The sequence below is a fragment of the Chlorocebus sabaeus genome, chromosome 4 (assembly GCF_047675955.1).
Source record: "Chlorocebus sabaeus isolate Y175 chromosome 4, mChlSab1.0.hap1, whole genome shotgun sequence".
Classification (NCBI taxonomy): Eukaryota; Metazoa; Chordata; class Mammalia; order Primates; family Cercopithecidae; genus Chlorocebus; species Chlorocebus sabaeus.
In genome coordinates, this window is record NC_132907.1 from 3425229 (window position 1) to 3448415 (window position 23187).

The 23187-nt window shown below is 34.3% G+C and overlaps 1 protein-coding gene across 20 annotated transcripts in view; it reads left to right on the forward strand.

Annotated features, from left to right (window-relative positions):
• The window catches only part of ARB2A (ARB2 cotranscriptional regulator A), a 481527-nt gene that overhangs the window by 262710 nt on the left and 195630 nt on the right, over positions 1 to 23187 (forward strand). For all 20 annotated transcript variants that reach the window (XM_073014612.1, XM_073014598.1, XM_073014605.1 and 17 more), the window contains one exon: positions 10702 to 10821. In XM_073014612.1, the coding sequence (XP_072870713.1) occupies positions 10702 to 10821 (120 nt within the window). The remainder of the gene's footprint in view (positions 1 to 10701; positions 10822 to 23187) is intronic.

Sequence of the window (23187 nt, forward strand, 5' to 3'; positions counted from 1 at the left end):
ATATTTTTCAAGGTCAAAACTTTCTAATACTGGTACCTTATATGGTTCAATTTAATATTTTGAGACTGAATAATGTCCTTCAATTTTGAATATGTTTTTAGTATATGCATGCTATACTGTTACTTTTATGAATCCAGTATACACCTAGTACTTTAATCATCATTAAATACAAATGCATACAATTTGTAAAAGAGCATACATTTAAAATATGCCAAAATGAAGAAAACATTTTAATTTAAATCATTTAATTGGATAAAATAAAATTACATCTCATGTAACAATGTAAAATATGTTTTACATATAACTATTCTTATAAATGTTTTGTTCTATATTAGTACACAATTTATACTTGGTTAATACACAGAAGAGTTAAATAACAGAATCATCTAAAAGTTTAAAGCTTAAAGCAAAAGCATAAAATTTTCTTGTGTTTGTCTTTCTGGATTAGAGCCATATCTTCTGTGTTCCATTTTTTCTGGAAGGATACTCCACTGGCCAATTGCTGAAAATAAAAATTTTCTTTCATCTTATCCTTGTGGATTGGACGGGTACAAGATGGTAACTTACATTTTTGCATCCTCCGTCCAGCAGACTAGAATATCTACCTTCCATTTGGATTTTATTGAGCCATACTTTTCCCAGTGGAAAGCCTTAACTTTTTAGAAGAAAGAATGTCGCTTTGTAAATTTTGTCATAAAACAGGTGTAGATTTTATATTAGTGTGATTTCTCCAGTTGATATCACCAATGTAAATAACAAATCAGTGGCAATACTAAGGCTAGATGGTAGACAGTGTGGAGTGTGTGTGTACATATATACTTATATACATATTTATATGATGTGGATATAACTGAAATTAGTGACATAGGTATGTGGTGAAGTCACAAAGGTTAGATTTGATTATTAAAAGATATTTTGTTAATAGATACGCTTACCAGTATAATCACAGATTTATATGAAGTAAAAAATCTTGAATTTTTGACTTTAAAATTGGACATTTAAAAAACCTTTACATCCATTAAATTTGCAGTTTACTTTGTCCAAAATCAATTATAAGTTTAAAGTGTATATTATAGGAGTACTCACTTTTTGTAATTTTGTAGCAACAGGTTAGCTGAAGAAAAATCTGTCAAACTTGGCAATGGTTCAGAAAATATGTGAACCTGTCACTGTAAGCAGTCTCAAAGGGCGAAATGCATTACAGGAGCTAATTAACCTTAGAAAATAATTACACAAATATGCAAATGTTGTTTAGATAATTCCATGTGCTATCAGCTCAGGTAGTCCATCATAAATGCAGACCTTACAATGCTTAGGTAGTAGAATCTGGCATAGTTGATAAGGCTTTGGTTACTGCATCACTTTTGTTTGGCATTTAAGGATTAATGATGGCAAGAGTACATTAGGAAATTCAACCTGTATTCTGAATGTAGCAGAGTTCTGGTGTAAATATCCTATGCACTCTGCCACCAGCAAATGCTAATTAATGAATTTAGGTTTTTTCATACACTTTGTACGTTAGCATATTCTAAAGTCATCGAGTTTAAATCAAGTTGCTCAATACAAAATGCACTCTAATGTGAAATTCATGGGGAAACCTGTGGAATACATTTAGTATGTTTGCATTTCTGTAATTGAAGCATATTAGAAAGCCTTTCCTATTGAAATCTGTTTAGTCTCAAAATACACTGCTGATAATATACACTCTCTGGATTGTAGTCACAATCTATAAATATATAATGATTGTAGACACAATGTGGACTGTGGGTTGGAATGACACAAATTTGCCTTGGAATAGCATCACCACATTTATAAAATTGGGATTTTAGTATGTATTATTAGTAATGTAATATTCCAGAAATATATATACACATATATTTAAAACTACTCTTAAATTTATTAATTTCTATGTTTAACACTTATAGAAGGCTGCAAATATTTGGCAGAATTTGTTAAATCCAAAAATGATGGGAATCTAGCTTTCTTAAATACTGTAAATAGTAAAAAGCCTTAATTTTGTGAAAGCCTTGGGAAGTAACACATATGAAAGTTGAATTTTTTATAACTAAGGCTTATCTCCCTTATATTTTGTTTTGTAAAGTAATATTTTGAATAAAACTATTTAATTGTATGTCACTGGTCTTTCAGAAATGGAGTTCAAATAGCATCATTAGCCTTCTTGAAATGACCCAGTGTCAATGTTGTGCTTGTCAGTTATTGTGCTTTGAATATGGCAATGCCCTTAAGTTGCTCATAACAATACTTATGGTCTCGCACTAGGTGCTGCATGTGCTCTTTTAATTTTTCTGGTTTTCCCCGTTTCTTCAGTTAGTAGCAAACTTTCAACTATCACTTATTACTCTTACTTCTTCTTACTCTTAAACCTATTTGAAACAACTTTTCTCATTTGCTAGTTGGAAATGCTCAGTGGGTTCAGATGATATATTTGGTGTACACATGTTTTCATGTCAGATGGGAGCTAAACATTGTTTACTTATGGACGTGAAGATGGCAACAAAGACATTGGGGACTACCAAAGGTGGGAGAGAAGTAGGGGGCAAGGGTTAAAATACTAACTGTTGGATACTATGCTCGCTGCCTGGATGATGGGATCATTCATATCTCAAACCTCAGCACTATACAATGTACTCATGTATCAAACTTGCACATGTACCTGCTGAATCTCAAATAAAAGTTAAAGTTATTTTTTAAAAGATTTGAAGATGTAAAAACCCTGCTCAGATGCTAATTCACCCTAAGAAGACATCAGTAATTGCTAAGTGGTATTTCTGATTTTCCTGTTGTTTATTTGTTTAGTATAAAAAGCATGCACTTTGTAGAAAGTCTGGCCATTCAGAAAAGTGTGAAGAAACTAAAAATAGAAAACTAGTCGTATTCCAACCATCAGTAGACAGCTCAACTGCTTTTAGTTTTTTATTTGATTTATTCTTTTGAAAAGTCTTTTTCAAGCTTTTTTATATGATAAAAATTATACTACATATCATATTAGATAAGCTGCATGTATTATAAACTCATAGAATAGCTACATAATATTTCATTCAACAGATAAACTATTATTTATATTTTCATTATTGGATACTTATGCTTTGTCCAAAGTTTTGCTTTTATAAATGAGACATTGATGAGTATCTTTGACCACTAATCTTTTGCCACATTCCAGATTATTAGAAGCTGGATTCCTGAAATGAAGCTTAAATACTCATTTGTTTTCATTTTTGAAATGTACTCCAAAATATTTTGTCTACAGTATCACTGCCAATAACACAAGCATTGTTAATTATTTTTTGAATGCCTGTAGCATGCCTTGTATTTATAGTTTGAATTAAAAAGATAATCTATTTTCAAGTTGGTTATATTCTAGAAGGAAGGAAAAGCGACTTGATATTAAACAAATTGAATAGAGAAGAACCAATGAAATGGTATAGGATTCAAATTAAGCTACCATGGATGATGGCAGAGCTGGCAGGTGATCCTGAGCCAGCAATATTTTGCAGTTGTTTTAAAAAGGCCATGATAATAATACATGTAAATAGTTATAAATACATTACATATATTTCTTATAAGACATTTCTTATAAATAACTAATTCCATTTCTGCATGAGATTCTGACCTTCAGTTGACTTTCTGGCTCTTCTCCTGGAAGCCTGATATAGTGGTGTGTTAGGTTGAGTTTCCCAGATAATAAATTTTGAAATGGAAGTTTACATGCAGGAAGATGGTTGAGGAGTCCTCTTGGGATCAGCACTTGTAGTGGAGTGAAAAAAATAGAATTGGACAGGAGTTGAACTGCAGTGTAGTCACAACAAAGCCCTCAGCTAACCCCATGGTAGTCTCTGGATCTGAGATAACTTTTCAAAGATGTTCTGCCATAGGCAAGTGACCAGGGGTAGGACTGTAAGCTTAAGCAAGGTTGCTTTTTGGCTGAGGGCAATTTCTAGAGTGCCTCAGCTAAGGCCAGCCCTCCCACAGCTAAGGAAATGAGTGCCTTATAACTGAAGGGATTCTGGGGAGCACATCATAGCATTCACTCTTAAGTGGATGGTTGCTAGACAATATTGCCTGTGGTTAAAAAAAAAAAAAAACCCTAATTTGTAAACTCCATCAGGATTAGTAGGAATTAGAACACGGTATATTATAGCTTTGATCTTCCCTAAGAATAGTGACTCAGAATTGAGCACATCTCTTATGGGATGGGATCCTGAAAGCCATACCTATGGAGTTATTGCAAAGGTATTGGCTTCTGTGGGGTATAAGATTTGTTAAGCCAGAATAACTCCTGCATCTGCTCAAAGTGAGCCTGATTCCCTCACTCCAAAGTTAACACCCCATATTCCAAAGATAATAAATCCTCAGAGGTTCAGGGGTTGCCACAAGGACTGCTGCAAGGCTCCCACTAAAAAGTAGTGTCTGGTGGCTGCCCGGCTAGCAAGGTTGATTCCCTTTCTATATCTTTTTTTTTTTTTTTTTTTTTTTTTTTTTTGAGACAGAGTCTCGCTCTGTTGCCCAGGCTGGAGTGCAGTGGCGGGATCTCAGCTCACTGCAAGCTCCGCCTCCCGGGTTTACACCATTCTCCTGCCTCAGCCTCCCGAGTAGCTGGGACTACCACCTCGCCCGGCTAGTTTTTTGTATTTTTTTTTTAGTAGAGACGGGGTTTCACCGTGTTGGCCAGGATGGTCTCGATCTGCTGACTTCGTGATCCACCCGTCTCAGCCTCCCAGAGTGCGGGGATTACAGGCTTGAGCCACTGCGCCCGGCCTCTATATCTTTTTTAGTCAATGGATATCAAGTGTGGCCCAGAATAGTCTTACGAGTTTGATGGTTTAGTTGAGCCTATAAAAGACCCCCTTGTGGATATTGTAGACATTTTTCAGTTGAGTCTCACTTTTTAGAATGTTTGGTTTAAAAGTCTAAAGCTAAAAACTATAATTTCAGCTTGACCTTAGGCAAACTGAAGATATTTAAGTACTTGAAGCACATGGAAACTTGAAGTTTCTCTTTCCCACTGCTGACAGGCCATTAACAGATATTATCTCCATCGACTGTGGAGGAAAAGACTCAGCTATAGTACTATTCTCTGTAAGCAGTAGAAACAACTGTGGGTTCTTAGCTCCCTTTAGTCATAGATGGGCCTGGCTGGCACTTTCCCTCAAATCCTGTGACTCACAAAATTTTGCTCATTTTTCTTTTATGATGATTCATTCTATCCCTTTCTTTCCATTCACTCTGCTACCACCCTGAGGAGTATTATAGTCTTTATCATCTCACATATGTGAATTACTGAACTACTCCTTGCCTTTAGGCTTTGTATAATCTGGGCTGCATTGCCTGTCTTATCTCAGACTGAGTTGCATAACTGAGTTTTGTCTAGGGCTCTCAGACTATTAATGTGTAATCCAGATTTGCCTGGAGCATAAGGTCCCTGGAAATAGATAGTGAGAGGGAAAGCTAGAAAGATAGTTTTAGAAAAGATGTTGGCTAAAGAGTTCCAGTTACTTTGTAGGCAAAATCATTTCAGTAAATGACTTTTTTTTTAGCAGTAGAGTGGCTTGATCAGAGCAAGGCTTCAAAAACATTGATCTGGCAACAGAGTAAAGGGAAAAACTAGAACAAGGTTCCCCAATCCCCGGGTCACGGATTGGTACTGGTCCATGGCCTGTTAGGAACTGGGCTGAACAGGAGGGATGAGCAGCAGGCGGGCAAGCCAAAGCTTCATCTGTGTTTACAGCTGTTCCCCATTGCTCACATTACCACCTGAGCTCCACTTCCTATCTGATCAGTTGCAGTATTAGATTCTCATAAGAGCATGAACCCTATTGTGAACTGCGCATGTGAGGGATCTAGGTTGTGCGTTCCTTATGAGAATCTAATGCCTGATGATCTATCACTGTCTCCCATCACCCCCAGAAAGGACCACCTAGTGTGAGGAAAACAAGCTCAGAGTTCCCACTGATTCTACATTATGGTTAGTTGTATAATTTCATTATATATTACAATAGAAATAAAGTGCACAATAAAGGTAATGCACCTGAATCATCCCAAAACCATCCTCACCACTCTGTCTGTGGAAAGCTGTCTTCCGCAAAACTGGTCCCTGATGTCAAAAAGGTTGGGGACCGCTGTACTAGAAAAATTGAGACTAAAGTCTATTGTAAAAAAACCTAAACAGTGGTGGGAATGGAAAGAATGAGACAAATAGGATCCCAACAGTATACAGGAAGAATTGGTGACTGAGAAGACAGCAGGGGGAACCTCACTGAGGTCAGATAGTATGGATTTATAATGGCCCATGAACCTTCGTTTCAGGACAGTCCAACAGGAACAAAGGAGGTAATACTCACACATTACTGCTTCTGAAGTCTTTATGTGTTAATACCTCTAACTTATTAAAGACCAGGATCATGGCATACTTATCATTCTTCCACCTCCACTTTCAGCACAGAGCTTAATGGGGACAGAGTAATCTAATTTATTATACACATACATATAAATATATATACACACACACCCATATACACATATAAATATATATATACACACATATATGTAATCCTGTCTATACATGGAGTATTTAAGACCATCTCAGGTATTTAAGATGGTTAGTTATGCCAACCATCAATAGGTGGAAACTCTGGTAACTCTCCTTCTATTTTGTTTTCATATTTCTTTCATTGCAAGCTATAACTAGGGTGATCAGGTGTTCAGGATTTTTCTGTATAGTCCCAATTTGGACCTGTTTTCCCACTATAATTACTGATAATATCCTTCTTCTTCACTCTCAAAAGTTCGAACAACACATTGTATGGTCACTCCAGATATATCTACAGAAAAGTACTAAATATGTATGGTTAGTTTAAATAATAACTATAAAGAACACACTTGTGTAACTATCAAAGCAGACAAGAAATGGAATGCTGGTAGCCACTAAAAGTCAATTTCTTAGTCACAACTTCATTCCCTTCCTTAAAGTTAACCACTTTCCTCATTTTTATGATAACCATTTTCTTACTTTTTAAACTAATAAAAGATAAATTATCAAAGCCTAAAATCCCTATAAGGTTTTCCTTCCAACTCTTCTGTGTAGGTAATTTCATATTTATATTACTAAGAAATGATTTTGAAAGCATGTTTGTATTTTAATATATGACTACAAGGTTGTAGGTAATCAGCCTAAGATAAATGTTGTGTTTTTGTTATTCATTTATTACACTAAGATTTAATGAACAAGAAGACATAGTTCTTGGCCTCAAGAATTTGATAATCTAACTAGTAATTACAGTACAGCTCCTTCAGTGCAATAATAGGAAGCATGCACAAGATGATGTTAGAAGACATTACCCTAGTCCTTGGGAAAAATAGAGCCGACTTTCCAGAGGAAGTGATATCTCATTTCAGTACTGAAGATAAGTAGAGAGTATGCAGTAGAAGGTGGTATGGGAAGTGAAGGCAGAGCACAAAGATCACTATCTGGACAAATGCAATAATCCATAGCAAGAAAAATATGGCACAATTAGGTTACTTCAAGTTGCTCCCTATAACTGGAACACAGAAAATGTTCTGTGTGTCTTCTCGGGGAAGAGGGATGTCTTTGGGGTCAAGATATTTCACAGGGCAGTGGTGAAAGATATAGTTCAATAGACAATGCTAGATCATAAAGGGCCTTGAATGCCATACTGAGGAGTCTGAACTTTATAAAGGGCCTTGAATGTCATATTAAGGAGTTTGAGGACTAGGCGCAGTGGCTCATGCCTGTAATCCAAGCACTTTGGGAAGCTAGGGTTGGCAAATCACTTAAGGTCAGGAGTTCATGACTAGCCAAGCCAATGTGGCGAAACCCCATCTCTACTGAAAATACAAAAATTAGCCGGACGTGGTGGCATGCACCTGTAACCCCAGCTACATGGGAGGCTGAAGCAGGAGAATCACTTGAACCTGGGAGGCAGAGGTTGCAGTGAGCCAAGATCGTGCCACCACACTCCTACGCAGGCAAGAGAGCAGGATTCCGTCTCAAAAAATTTAAAAAAATAAAGGAGTTTGAACTTAATTCTGAGGACAATGAGAAAATCGGAGGATTCTAAACAGGGAGTGAGTACCTTGGCAACATGATCACGTTTGCTTTCTTGACAGGTTATTCTCACTACAGAATTAGAGCATGTAAATGGTCAATCCTACAGGTCACTACTAGGCTAGGCTAGAGATGGTTGAAGCTAGGCTAGAGATTGTTGCAGTCATCCACTTGTGAAATGGTTGTGGCTTGAGCTAACCCAGATGAAATGAGAGAAAAGTAGATGGATTTGAGAGACAGTTGGTGGCAGGATCAATAGAATTTTAATGACTGATTATATGAGGAATTTGGGGCAGAGAGAAATAAAAGTTGATTCTCAGATTTCAGCTGGATTTGGGGAGCTTAGACAATACTTACTACAGTGTTGGATTGGTTGAGTTTGACATGTCTATGGTACACAGAAGGAAATGACCATTAAGTAGTTGGCTTTGTGGCTCTGGAGAGAAATTTACGACAGAGCTAGACATAGGGCAAACTAGCTTCTAGATGGTAAGTGAAGCCATGCATGTGGGGACCTTAGTAATTTATTATAAAATTTCTAAAAAGGAAAATGTGATTGTGTGCATTATCTAATATCCGTGACATTCTTAGGAAATGAGTCTTTTAGTGTTCAAGCTTCTAAGAAATATTTGTACAAAACATTTTCATGAGGTTTCAGTTCTTCACAGTTTGCTTTTTGATCAGTATTATTTTACTTTTTAGTTTGTCTTTGTTTTTCACATTATCCAGGTTTTGGCTTTAACCACAATATGTCAGCCATAGAAATAAACAGCAAAATGAAGTTATTACATAACTTTTCCAACTTAAGCAACATACATTCATTTGGATTTAGCAAGTTAGAAAAAGTGTAAAAGGCCTAGGTTTATATATTTAGGGGTTTTTTTCCCCAATTCCAGAATATAGAAAACGCTTTTAGGAAAAAAGTGTATATATATACACACATATGTGTGTGTGTGTGTGTGTGTGTATATAATTTTCAACAGAAAATATTTATTATTCATTTTTCCTTATTTTTAGCTTACAGAGATACTTAAAATCTTATAAATAAAATAATTTAGATATATATAATATTAAATATTTTCATATCTACATATGGGAATGTAAATACATTTTTTAGTATTGTTTTATCAAAAGATCAGTATAAGTTTCTGCTATATAATTCTAATGTACTTACTAATTTTTGAAGGACCTTCATTCAAAAAGTTCATGGAAAATGCATATTATGAAAAAATCTATACATGGATTTCATTTTTATTGCACCAAAATAAACTCTTACTAACCTGCTATAACATGCCTGAAGAGGATCTCATTCAAGGCACTAAGAAATGCAGGGCATCAGTTTGAAAAGAGCACCTGTCAGAGCAACATGAATTCTGCTAAAATTGAAGCAAGAACAAGCATCAAATTTACAGTGAAGCTTGGGTGGAAGAATTGTAAAATCACTGATGCTTTACAAACAGTTTATGGGGACAGTCTCCCAAACAAATCAGTAGTTTACAAATGGCTAACTCATTTGAAGAAGGGACAGGACAATGTTGAAGATGAAGCTCATGGCAGCTGACCATCTGCATCAATTTAAGAGAAAAAAAATCTTGTTTGTGCCCTAATTGATGAGATCAGTGGTTAACAACAGAAACAGTAGGTGACACATAGACATCTCAATTGATTCCACTTACACAATTCTGACTGAAAAAATTAAGGTGAAAAAACTTTGCACTCAATGTGTACCAAAACTGTTGCACCCGGATCAGCTGTAGACGAGAGCAGATATTTCAATGGACGTTTTTAACAATTTGGATCAAAATAAACATTTATTTGAAGAATTACAACAGGAGATGAAACATGGCTTTACCAGTACAATCCTGAAGACAAAGCACAATCAAAGTAATGGCTACCAAGAGATGGAAGTGGTCCTGTCAAAACAAAATCTGACTGGTCAAGAAGCAAAGGTTCTGGCAGCAGTTTAGGGGGATGCCCAAGGCATTTTGCTTATTGACTTTCTAGAGGTCCAAAGAACAATAGCATCTGTTTATTATGAAAGTGTTTTGAGAAATTTAGCCCAAGCTTTAGCAGAAAAATGCCTGGGAAAGCTTCATCAGAGAGTTCTCAACCACAAGAATATCCTGCTCATCAAACAAGGGTAATTTTGCAGGAGTTTCTCTGGGAAATCATTAGGCATCCACCTTGCAGTCCTGATTTGGCTCCTGACTTTTAGTTTTCTAATCGTAAAAAATGTTTAAGGGCACCACTTTTCTTCAGTTAATAATGTAAAAAAGACTGCATTGATATGGTTAAATTACCAGGACCCTGAGTTCTTTAGGGGTGGACTAAAAGGCGTGTATCACCACTTACAAAAGTTTCTTGATCTTCATGAAATGTTCAGAAATAAAGTTTCTTTTTTTATTTTTCTTTTAATTTTTTTTTTACAAACTTTTTGAAGTCCTCTCATATTCTCTAATTTGAATTTTCAATGTGTTTTTTTTGTATTATGTTTGTTTTGAATGAGCTATAACCATTGTATTTCCTATGCTGTGTATGCAACCATTTAATTTAATTGTTGTTTGCCATGATAATAATTAGATATAGTATGTAATATATGACATTTCTTGCCCTTATAGGAAAATGGTTCTCCTGAAGAACATGCAATCTATGTTTGGGATCATTTCATAGCTCAGGCTGCTGCTGAGAATGTGTTTTTTGTTGCTCACAGCTATGGAGGACTTGCTTTTGTTGAACTGGTAAGTGCATATTTTACTCTTTTTAGTTCCAGTCTCCTTGTAGGTTTATCCCTTCTCCTTTCTTTCTGTTGGTATCAATACTCTTTAGGTTATGTTATAAAGGGTGAAAATAACATATTTTGAGTAAATAATTGCATGATGTTTGAAAAATTTATTTATTTATTTATTTTATTATTATTATTATTTTTTGAGACAGAGTCTTGCTCTGTCGCCAGGCTGGAGGGCAGTGGCACTATCTCAGCTTACTGCAACCTCCGACTCCCTGGTTCAGGCTAACAAGTAGCTGGGATTACAGGCACGCACCACCATGCTCAGCTAATTTTTGTATTTTTAGTAGAGACGGGGTTTCACCATGTTGGCCAGGATGGTCTTCATCTCCTGACCTCATGATCTGCCTGCCTCAGCCTACTAATTTATTTTATGATGACAGAGCTTTCTAGTGCTAACCAGAAAGCTTTCTGCCTGTTCCTTATTTACATATTACTTTTTAATTTCTACATTATAGTGCCAGTTTCCATACATTTCATGATATTTATTGTTTCCTGCTTTATGTATACACCATTCAGGCTTATGTTATCTATAAAGTATAATAATAATAATAAATAAATAAATAAATAAATAAAAAGAATATCAAAATTTAAAATAAAATAAAATAAAATTTCAAGAGACCTTTTGAATACTTAATATTTTGATAGTTTTAACCTGACTTGTACTTGATACTTGATCAGAATTTTATGTAATTAGTATGAAAACTACCAGAAAGCTTCCATTAATCTGCTTCTAACTAGATAGAATACATTGCTTGGTCATAGAAATCTTCATATTTTAAAGTAATTTGATTCTTAGAGTTAAGATTATATGTGTGTGACAGAAAAAAACTACCAAATTTCTGAATTCTCCCTGTTTTAGATGCAATATTACAATGTCACAATCATGGGCCAGCATGGTTAATGTGATATAATCAATTCTAATAATGGATTAATGAATAATTCATGCCTCCCTGTCCATAATCTCTTATGTTACAGGAAGTTACCAATCCTACCATAAAATTATTAATTTGATAAAAGTGTGGTTGATAATTTTAAATCCAAATTGATCTAAGTGGGCATTAAACCAGAGACACAATATTGATTGCCTAATTTTTATGTTTCTAGACTTTGGCATGTTTTTCTCTGACATGGAAATTGAATATATTTCCATGACCTTTTCAACCTTCCTATGTCTTATTGCTTACCCACTTGATTTAGTTATAAAACTGGTAATGACATCTGAGAATATTTTAGCTGACCTAACTCTACAAGTGCTTCTGCTGTCTTAAGATCAATAAATCATTAAGTTAAATCATTTATTTCCTAAATTTATTTCAGTTTTTAGGGATTATTTTCAACTAATTTTAACTATGCTGAATTAATTTATTTATTTTGATATATATAATGGATATCTTAAGATAGCTCTTTAGCACACTAGTATGATGTACTTTTTAAAATATGAATGTTGTTTTTCAAATAATTCCTTTCAATCCCTACAGATATAGATATATAGCTATATAGATATATATATCTCTATATCTCCATAGATATAGATTATATATAGCTTATTTTTTCTTTGTAAGCTGTTAAATTACTTAAAGCATGAAATTTCTTGACTTGTAGAGTGACTTAAAATATGTCTGAAAGTCTGCAAGGCTAATCAAATTTTAGAGTTCTATAAAACATAAATTCCCATTTTTTAACTTTAAGACAGTTTACGAAAACCTTTACACACCAAACTTAAAATTTACATGCCTTTTGGACAGTTTTTAAAATGAACTGAAGATGCCAGAGTTAACAGATGACCAGTGTGTCAGTCCTATTTTGCCCGTCCTGCTTGTCACACACTGGTGGATATTTCTCCACTTTTGTTCCACTTTAATATAAAGCACACAGATGTTTCAGAACAAGACTTGACTTCTGACCTTGAGGCTATTAGGGTCAGGGTCCTCAGGGCCTGTGAAATTATCACAAGCTGAGCTAAAGTTTTTCTCCATCACAGGAAGTAACCAGTAAGTAAGAAGTTAAAAAGGAGCTTTGTCAGAGAGACAAGATGGTCTCAGTAAGGGTCAGCTTCTGTAGTCTGCTATCTCTGCAGGAGGCACATGCATGGGAGGAGGAATATAATATAACCACTGGCACATCACATATCTGTCAGGCAACGCCAGGGCTGAGAAGTCTATTTAATGTAATATACGTTGTTTAGGTTTTGAAGTATTAATGGCAATTATCCCATCATCTTCTTTTTTTTTTTTTTTTTTTGGCTACTTTTTTGTGAAATAACTTTGATTGGGGGTATGTGATGGAAGCATACAGATGGTGGCAAATGAATAAAGACTGGTTCCTGACCTAATACAATGAATTCCTTTAAGCAAATAGCATTGTGCCCTGATGAATTTTACATTATTTTTTGACAAATTTGATTAATATGTTTAAGTCCACTGTGTTTTTGTTTGAAAGGCTTTCTTAAAATATAGTATTGTTAAATAATAAACATTGAAATGTTTTTAGAGCCTTTACTTTTGCCTAAAACTGATAAAAAGGTTATTCAGTTTTAGACAAAAGCAAAAGATTTAAAAACTCATGGTGTTAAAATGTTGATAAATATGTATTTTTCAGGACTTTTCAACATAACTGTACTGTATGAATTGTTTTACTTTCATTCAAACTTTTAATATTAACTTTACAAGCAAGTAAATTGTAAACATTAATATATAAATCTTAAATTATGATTGGAGGTTTTGTCCCCGTAGTGCATTATACATGTCAGACAGTAAAGCCTTTGGATTTCAGTCATTTAAATTATCATAAAATTTTACTTTTGATTAAAGATGACACACACACACACACACACACACACACACTTCTTAGGGAACAGTCTTAGTTTGTAGCATCATGTTTGAATGCATGGAAATTGTTTTTCTACCATTGTCATATCAGTTCATATTCTTCTTTATGTCATGAATTTCAAAAAAATTGTTTTAAATGTAAATTGTAGCAAATATAGTTTCACCAATAAATGCAATTACTTATGCTTTAATATTTTGCTAATTGTTGTTTTTGAAAAGTGAGAACATAATTTACTATTATATCCTATCTTAAAGTATTGAATTTATCCTGAAGAATATCTTATAATCAGAGATTTATTTTCAAAACCAATATTCATTTTATGATAGTAAATCTTAGAACTTGATTAGATATAACCATATTAAAAGAGTATACATTTTACTATAATAAGAAGAAACATGACATTAAAAGTATGCTATTAACTGCTTTTACTTTCACCGTATGGTAACAACTCAAATTTCCAATTCTCTAAACTTTCTGTGTTCCTAGTAAAAATAAATTTTGATAAGACAACCCTATTGATTGTAGGATTTAGTCATTAAAGACTAAAGGAAAGCCCTGTTTCATCTCATGAATTGGTAATGAACTTTTAAAAGTAATATATCTGCCTCTGTTATCTTTTCGGTATACTTAAAGTTATGCCAGTATGTAAAGTTACAGTTATTAAACCATCATTTACAAAGTCTGAAATTTCTTAGAAATTTTACTTTACATATAATAGAAGTAGTAACCATAATTAGAATGTATTTACCAAATTCATCTGGAAAGAAATCTACAAATAATGCAACTTACTTTTGCCTTATATTAGTTGTAAAAAATTCAGGCTCATTTTTTGAAAATTAACTGTCATTTTAAAACAAGGCAGTTTTTGACCTTCTTCATCATCATTTTCTCCAGCCACTATGATGAAGTGATTTCATCGCTTTTATTGTTAGCCATTTCAGAGTGTTTGGCTCTTATCTTTCCAGGTGATCAGTTTGGCAATATCAAGTAAACTTAAATTTTTTATTTAATTTGGAAATTAACAGGCTTTATTTATGAATGCCCAGTTATTGATCTCAGCGCACCTTACCTTCCCTGTTTGCAGTGCTCGATATATCAATTTGAATGGAAATCTCTTTGCTTAGCCAAAACAAGAGCGTTGTTCATATATTTTTGTAAAACATGTTAAGTAATTTAAGTAAATATATTTCATTAGTTTATGGAATCATCTCAGCTGATACAAATGTTGTTTTTTCTTATTACTTTTATTTCCTTTTCAATGTTATTAGTAGTATATTCACAACCATCATTAAAAAATCACTTAGAAATGTGTGAAAACAGCTCCTTTTGAAAGTGTATCGCTACCCACTTTTGATTTTGGTTTCTCCATGCTTGTCAGCACTTGATTGGCACCTCACTTGCATGTGAATTAAGGAATGAAGGGAACTCTATTTTCCTGCCATTGTTCCATGCTGGGCTCCCTGGCCTCCAGGCAGCCTAAGCTGCCCTTCAGCAGCTGATAGAGGACTGGTTTTTGGACATAGCTGTGTGAGGACACTCAACCTCTCTCTACTCTCAGTAGATTTTTTTAAATTGCCTGGAGCATGATTTGGATTTACACTGAGGAGAAAATGGAACTAAAATAATTAGTCTTTTACATCAGCTAACTATGACCTTAAAGAAGTGTCATTTATATTTTGTCTGTAAGGAACAAAGTAAATTGGATATTGGTAAGATATCTGCATAATGTGATCAATGAGAACAGCTCAAAGTTGAGCTGCTGAGAGTCAAAAATTGAGGGAAAGTAAAATAAGGGAGGTAAGCAAGAAAAATGGAATCATAATGGTATCCAGATAACTCAGGCCAAAAATACTCTTACAAACCTACTTTAAAAATCTAGGTAATTCAGTAAAAATAACTTGCCATTTGTAATATAACTTCAAGATAATTAGTTTTGTTAAAGTTATCTTTTGTGTCCAATCTTGTTTTACCCAAATGATCTAGAAACATCTTGAGGATAAAGAGTCTAATATTGCTCTTATCCCAAGTTTGAAAGTAATATCTATTATAACAACATGAGTAGCCTTAAATATCTGCACACTTGACCAACATATAAAGTTTAACCCTTAACTCTTTTACTAACTAAATTTATTAATTCTCCCTGCTCTCCATTTAAATATTGATGGATTTGGGAATTCTACCTAATTAGTTACTCCACATTAGACAGTGTTACTTTTTTCATTCTGGTGTAAGACTTTTATAGACTCCTTGTTGCTGGCATGCGCAGCTCTCAGTCTGAAAAGATTGCTTCTCTATGACACACTCTTGTAGGTATAGTCTTTTCAATAAAATAAGAAAATGACTAAATTATAACTAAATTATTATTATAATAATATCCTTATAATGTTACATGACAGTCTATGAAATAAGTCTAGAAAACTTTCCATTTCATCCCCAGTCAGTTCAACTTCACCTTTCATTTAATAATTAGCTTATGTTTGCTTGTTTACATTTTTTAAACTTTTTTTTACTGAGGTAAATTTTACATACTTTTATCAAGATACAATGGAGATTTATTGAGCTTTATTGAAATGTAATTTACATGCCATAAAATTCATCCTTTAAATAAAGTGTACAGTTCAAAGGCTTTTTGCATATTTGCAGACTCATACAACTATCATTACTATCTAATTTTAGAACATTTTTATCACCCCAAAAGAAATTCCATACCCATTGCCCATTTCTCCCCATACTTACAATCCTGCCAGCAGTGTATGAGGGTTCCACTTTCTGCGCATCCTCACCAGCGCTTATTATTATCTGTCTTTTTTTTATTTTAGCTATCCTACTAGGTGTGAAGTGGCATCTCACTGTAGTTTTTTTTTTTTTTTCATTTCTCTGATGAATAATGATGTTGAACCTCTTTTTATGTGCTGTTAGCCATTTGTATTTTTTTTAGAGAAATGTCTACTCAAATCCTTTGCTCATTTTTAATTGGATTATCATTTTATTTTTGATTTTTCATAGATCTTTATATATTGGTACAAATCCCTTATCAACAAATGATGGTGAAAATTTTCCCCCATTCTCTGGATGACTAATTCACTTTCTTGATGATTTCCTCCAAAGTACAGAAGTTTTAATTTTGATGAAGTTCAATTTATCTAGTTTTTGTTTTTGTCATTTAAGCTAGTTTTTGTATACTGTGCGAAGTAAGCGTCCAATTTAATTCTTTTGAATATGGATATTTAGTTATCCCAGCACCATTTATTGAAAAAGAATCTTCTTTCTTCTTTGATTTGTCTTAGCACCCTTGTCAAAATCCATACACTATAAATGTAAGGGTTTGCTTCTGGACTGTATTTTATTCTATATATATGCCTGTCCTCATACCAGTACCACACTGACTTGATTACTGTAGCTTTGTGGTAAGGTTTAAAATCAGGGAGTAGATCCTCCAACTTTGTTCATTCTTTTTCAAGATGATTTTAGCTATTCTAGGTCTTGCGTTTCCATATGAATTTTAGGACTGATTTGTTAATTTCTGCCAAAGTAAAAAAGGAGCAGAGATTTGTATTGGGATTGACTAAATAGGTTAATTTGAGGAGTGTTGCCATCCTAACAATCTTAAGTCTTCTGATCCATGACAGTGGGCTTTCTTTCCATTTATTTAGGTCTTCTTTCAAAAATGCTTTGTTGTTTTCAGTGTACAAGCCTTAAGCTTCTTCTCTTATATTTATTTCTAAGTATTTGATTCTTTTTGAAGCTATTCTAACTGAAATTTTCTTAATTTTATTTTCATATTCAGTACTACTAGAGACATGATTGATTTTTATATATTAGTCTTGTATTTTGCAACCTTGCTGAATTCACTATTTTTAGTTCTAATCTGTGTGTGTATGTGTGTGTGTGCGCGCGTGTGTGTGTGTATTCCATAGGAGTTTTCATATTCAAAATCATATCATTCGTGAATACAGATAGTTTTACTTCTTCCTTTTCAATCTGAATGCATGTTTATCTAATTAATTTATATATTTTTGGTTTTTTGCCAAACTCCCCTGGCTAGAACCTCTAGTACAAGGTTGAATAGAGGTGGCTAGCGTGGACATCCTTGTCTTGTTCCTGATCTTAAGAGGAAATTGTTCAGTATTTGATCATTTAGTATGATATTAGTTGTGATTGTTTTCATTCCTGGTAGATTATTTCCCTTAAGAACCTAGTGTGCTCCTTAATGTTTATATCCTTTTATATCCTTCAGGCACACCAAGATTCGATTATTTTGAAGGCTGCTGAGATGGAGAAAAAATTCATTAATCTTTAATAGGAATCTTTCTGTAGAATAAAGGACCCATATTACCCCATTGGAATTACCTTTGGAAGAGGTTTTTCTTAGTGTCCACATAGTAGATGAGCTGCATTCAGGCCCTACTGCCTTCCCTGCATGTTTGTAGCTGAAAGATTGGTCACTCTGTCTCCTGGTTCCACAAAGACTGCTAGGAAACCAAGGATTGCCTAGCAAAATTAACACAATAACAAGTTAAGGAGAACTCAAAGGAATTGACATATTAATTTGTTAAATATAAATCATTACATAAGAAATATTTCTTTTTTATTAGTATTATAAAAGATCTTAATGATAGATTTTGTATTTTACTGCAAATATGAGACTATGATTGACTATTGTAAGCCTTTTATAAGAAGAAATGTAGAAAAACACATTTCAGTTGATAATAGGGCTGTTTTTACTGTTCTTGTATCCTTAAAATGATCATTCATTGTAAGCCCTCTCCTAAATAAAATTCCCAGTCACAGTGACAACTCAGTCATCTCAAATTGGAAAGGACTTCTAGGGACAAAAAAATTTACAATCAAAGCCATGTAACTTTTAAAAGTTAGGATCCAATCCTTATTAAATAATTTATTCAAATTAACTCAGGAGAGCCAGGTAGATTTAGACTCAAAGCATACTAGATCTTTGTTAAGGGAAGGCTTGAGGGAACAAGGGTGGAAGCCAGATTTGGGTAAAGATCTTATTACTAGAGTTCAGGATAGTTTCAGGAGGAGCTACTTCAGCTGTAGAGGTTGACTTTAGAGGGAATAGAAGGTGAGTTGTCACTAGGAAGTTATTATCAGAGTATGGTAAGCTCAGGTTTGAATCAGGAAGTACAGTCTGGTTGTGGAGAACAGAAAATCAAGGCAATGGGTAATGACCGAGCAAACAGGATCTAGTAATTGGTTTTAAGAGTGCCTATTTTCCTTCACCATACCCCACCTCACTCCTTTATAGGAAATGAAGGAGAAAAAAATAAACAGGATCTAGTACCAGGGGGAAGATTAACAAAGTAAGGTTTAAGGCTTCACTCGTTGCCTGGGAATTCCAAAATGGAATCTTTTTCAGAGAAAGAAACAGGCTATAATCATAGGCATAAAACTCAGAAGGATTGTGAACAAATCAAGACAGAAGTCTGATTATGTGGCTTAGATTAGAGTGGAATAGAGTAGAATACTGCATTCTGAGGACATTTAAAATACCATGGACTGGTCTTTGGTACCCTGGTTATCTGGTTTCTGTGGCAATAAAGGAGATGAAGAGGAAGGGCTATCATTTTTCCTTGTCTTATGGCCAAATGTTCACACTATGGGTCTAACACCTTCTTTGGTCTCAGAGCAACAAAGTGATACTCTCCTAGGTCTCTGTAATTTTAACTTTGAGAGTTGGAGATTTTTAACTCCGACATGTATATCAATTGTCTCTCACTTCATATTTTTTGTTACAGGTTTTTAGCACTTTTATTGAATAAATTTAGCTCACAATAAGGCCGCCAGAACCACAAAAGTTTGACTTTGTGGTTTGAAAGTGTTTCTTGGCTGGACATCAAGGCTCATGCCTGTAATCCCAACTCTTTGGGAGGCTGAGGCAGGAGGATTTCTTGAGGCCAGGAGTTTGAGACCACACAGGGCAACATAGGAAGACCTCATCTGTACCAAACTTTTTTTTTAAAAAATTAACCAGACATGGTGGTACATGCCTGTAGTCCCAGCTATTCGTGGGGCTGAGGCAGGAGGATTGCATGAACCCAGGAGTTTGAAGCTGCAGTGAGCTATGATCACATCACCACACTTCAGCCTGGGCAATGGAGCAAGACATTGTCTCCAAAAACAAGCAAACAAAAAAAGTGTTTTCTTGGAGTTAAGATTGAATATTATGCCCTCAAGGCAGGAAATGTTTCCAAAAATTGTTATTAAAGATTATTACTGATTCAGTTGAACACACCCACTCCATACAAGTACTGGGGAAACATTAGAAACATGATCTCTGGCCTCAAGAAGGTTTTAGTCTAAATAGGAAACATTTTTAAACAAAGATAGTAACATAGGGGTTATTTGTGAAGTGGGATAATAGCTAAGAAGTCATTATGTTAAGGTCCACAGTATAAAGATCCATACGGTAAATTTGTCTTAGAGGTAAGTACTAGGAAAAATTGTTTGTATAGATGAACTGATATGTTCTTTTTGTTAGAAAATAATAGCTGTGTAATACATTTTTGCCTTTCCTAGAAACCCAGAGCTATGGTTAGTTTTCCATTTCAGTAATTTATTCTCAGCCTCAGTCTCCTATTCATTGTCCTAACACATAGTTATCTTTTGCTTGATGCAACCTTAGAATCCTTTTTTTAACTGGCAGAAAATTAAATAACAAATGTATTATTTCCATTGGTTTATGTCATGCTGCCTAGCCCAGCTGGGCATACAATGAGTATATACTCAAGACATAGTGGTTGATCCTAGATTTATTTATAAATGAATTATCAGGACCAGATCTCAAATGGTGCTATGTTGTGTCAAAATGAAGAAAGTAAAGCCTGAGCCACAAGATAGAGAAAGAAGATGGACAAGAGAAAAAATTGATCATTTAAGTTGAAAAACAGGGACATTGAGTCAATCTCACTGATTGCACAGAAGGTACAGTCTGTGGTCCTGAAATTTTGAACACTTAGAAGCACTGTTAATGGAAATTGATTAGGAATTCAACTAAGAAGATACTGAAATCTCTAATCAAAGAAACAAGCAGAACCTTATTTGAACCCCAAATTTCAGTTATGTTTTCTGTGATTACATTGAATAAGTTAAGGCTCATATCCTCTAGAAATTAGTTTGCTTATTTAAGTATTTATTATTTGGTCATTTTGGGCTCCTATAACAAAAATATTATAGACTATGTGGCTTGTACAACAAACATTTGTTTCTCACAGTTCAGGAGGCTAGGAAGCCCAAAATCAAAGTACCAGCAGATCCAGGCTCTAGTGAGGGCGTGCTTCCTGTCTTACAGACAGTTGCATTCTCAAAGTCCCATCTTCTTTCCATGTAGGTCAAACTAACGGTTTTCCTGCTGGGATATTTGATGAAGTTTGTGGTTCACACCCATGCTAATCTCCCTATCAAATGTTTGTTCAGCCACATCCTTAGTGCTCTCTTCAGAACATCCTTTCTCTTTTGTTCAATATGGATAGGCTGAGAATTTCCCAAATCTATATGCTCTCTGTCCTTTTTTCTTAATAATTTCTTGCTCATTTCTCTCTTCTTGCATTTTCACTATAAGCAATCAAGAGGAATCAAGCTGCTTCTCTAACACTTTACTTAGAAACCTCCTCAGCTAAATATTCAATTTTATTGTCACAAGTTCTACCTTCTAGCAAACACTAGAACACACAATTCAGCCAAGTTCTTTGCCACTTTATCTCAAGGATTGCCTTTTCTCCAGTGTCCAGTAACATTTTCATCTGAGACCTCATCAGAATTGACTTTAAAGTGCATATTTCTACCAGTGCTATAACAAAAATGCCATGGACGGGTGGTTTAAACAACATTTATTTCTCTTAGCTCTGGAGACTGAGAAGTACTAGATAAGGGTGTTAACATGGTTGGGATTCATTGAGGGCCTTCTTCTTGGTTTGCCTATAGCCATGTTCTCATTGTGTCCTCACATGGCAGAAAGAGGGAGAGAAAGCTCTAGTTTCTTCCTCTTCTTATAAGGACACTAACCCCATCTTGGGGGCTCCGTCCTTATGGTGTCTTCTAAATCTAATTACCTCTCAAGATTAGTGTATTCAGATTTCTTCTTAGTTTTTCCATACCTTATATGATTTTTTTCTCATGAAGATTGTTGAAGAGCATTGGAATACAAATAAAAATTGCTGTTCAATATTTTAGTGACAATTTTATAATTGAGTCAGATGATTTAAATGACTAGTCACAAATAGGCACATTAAACTTCTAATATTTGTGCCTAAATAGACATATTAAACTTCTAATATGCCTATTTGTTTCTAAATTTCCAGAAGTCTCAATATCTAACTTCTAACATCTTTCTCCAAATTTCCGTACTGCATTCACCAGACAACTTCATTAGAAGAAAAACTTTGTATTTATCTTTCTGCACTGGGCAGAAAGATAAAACACACTCAACTTTCTCCTATAGTAGAAATCCCCAGTCTTGACTCCTTTCCAGTTGAGATTTAAATATAAATGTTGATTTTCTAAAGGTTTCTAATAGCCTGTCTGCTGATAACAAAGAAACCTTGACTTTCTCCATCAAATGATGTCCTGTAAAAATAAAATAATGTGAGATCAGTGGCCTATATATTACCATTGTACTACTGGTCAGTTTATCTCAGAAAAAAATTCCTGTTCCAGTATCATTGATAGTGTAATGAAAGTTTCTACCACTGTTGTAGGCTCAGCCTCAAATTTTCAGGTTTGCTTCCTATTACACATTGTAGGGCATCTATCCAAATATTAAACATATTTATATTATGTCTACATATTAAATACGTAGTAATGTATTAAATATCTTTAGTATATTGTAAACTTTAACGTCTGGTAGCATGTGTGTTTACTCTAAGATCTCACAGTAGATTCTCAGAACAGATACCTTCATATCCAATTACTATGTTAAGAGTTCTGCCTCACTCTCAGAGTTCTGTCATTGCTATCATTATAGAATACATGTAATCTCTCAGCCAGCCATGATGGCCTAAGACATGACTGGGTCAAGAACAGTTCTAAAAAATTCATAGTAGTGTCTTTAAGGATAAACTTTTAAAATAGAACTAGCATTTATGAGTATCTTGCAAATTAGAAGGCAGTGGCATCATCTTCATGCTGATCATCAGCATCTCTCATGCTGAAATGATAATGCACTGGGTGCTGTCCTGAGCAGTTTGTCTACTTTATCTCATTTAATCCTCATAACAATTTTATGAGATACTGTTATCCCCATTTTACAGATGAGAAACATGAAATATATATTTCTCCCATTAAAAGTATGACTTCACTTTGTAACAGTTGGATTTTTGTTTTCCTTCTCATCAAGTACCTGTGAAAAATAAATAATTAGTGTATTGTACTAATTGTAGTGACTTTTAACCCTCAGACAACTTCCTGGTTTTTCGCGTATTTCAGGATTCAATTCTACATTTCTCTGTTGAGTTATATGATGATTCAGTTT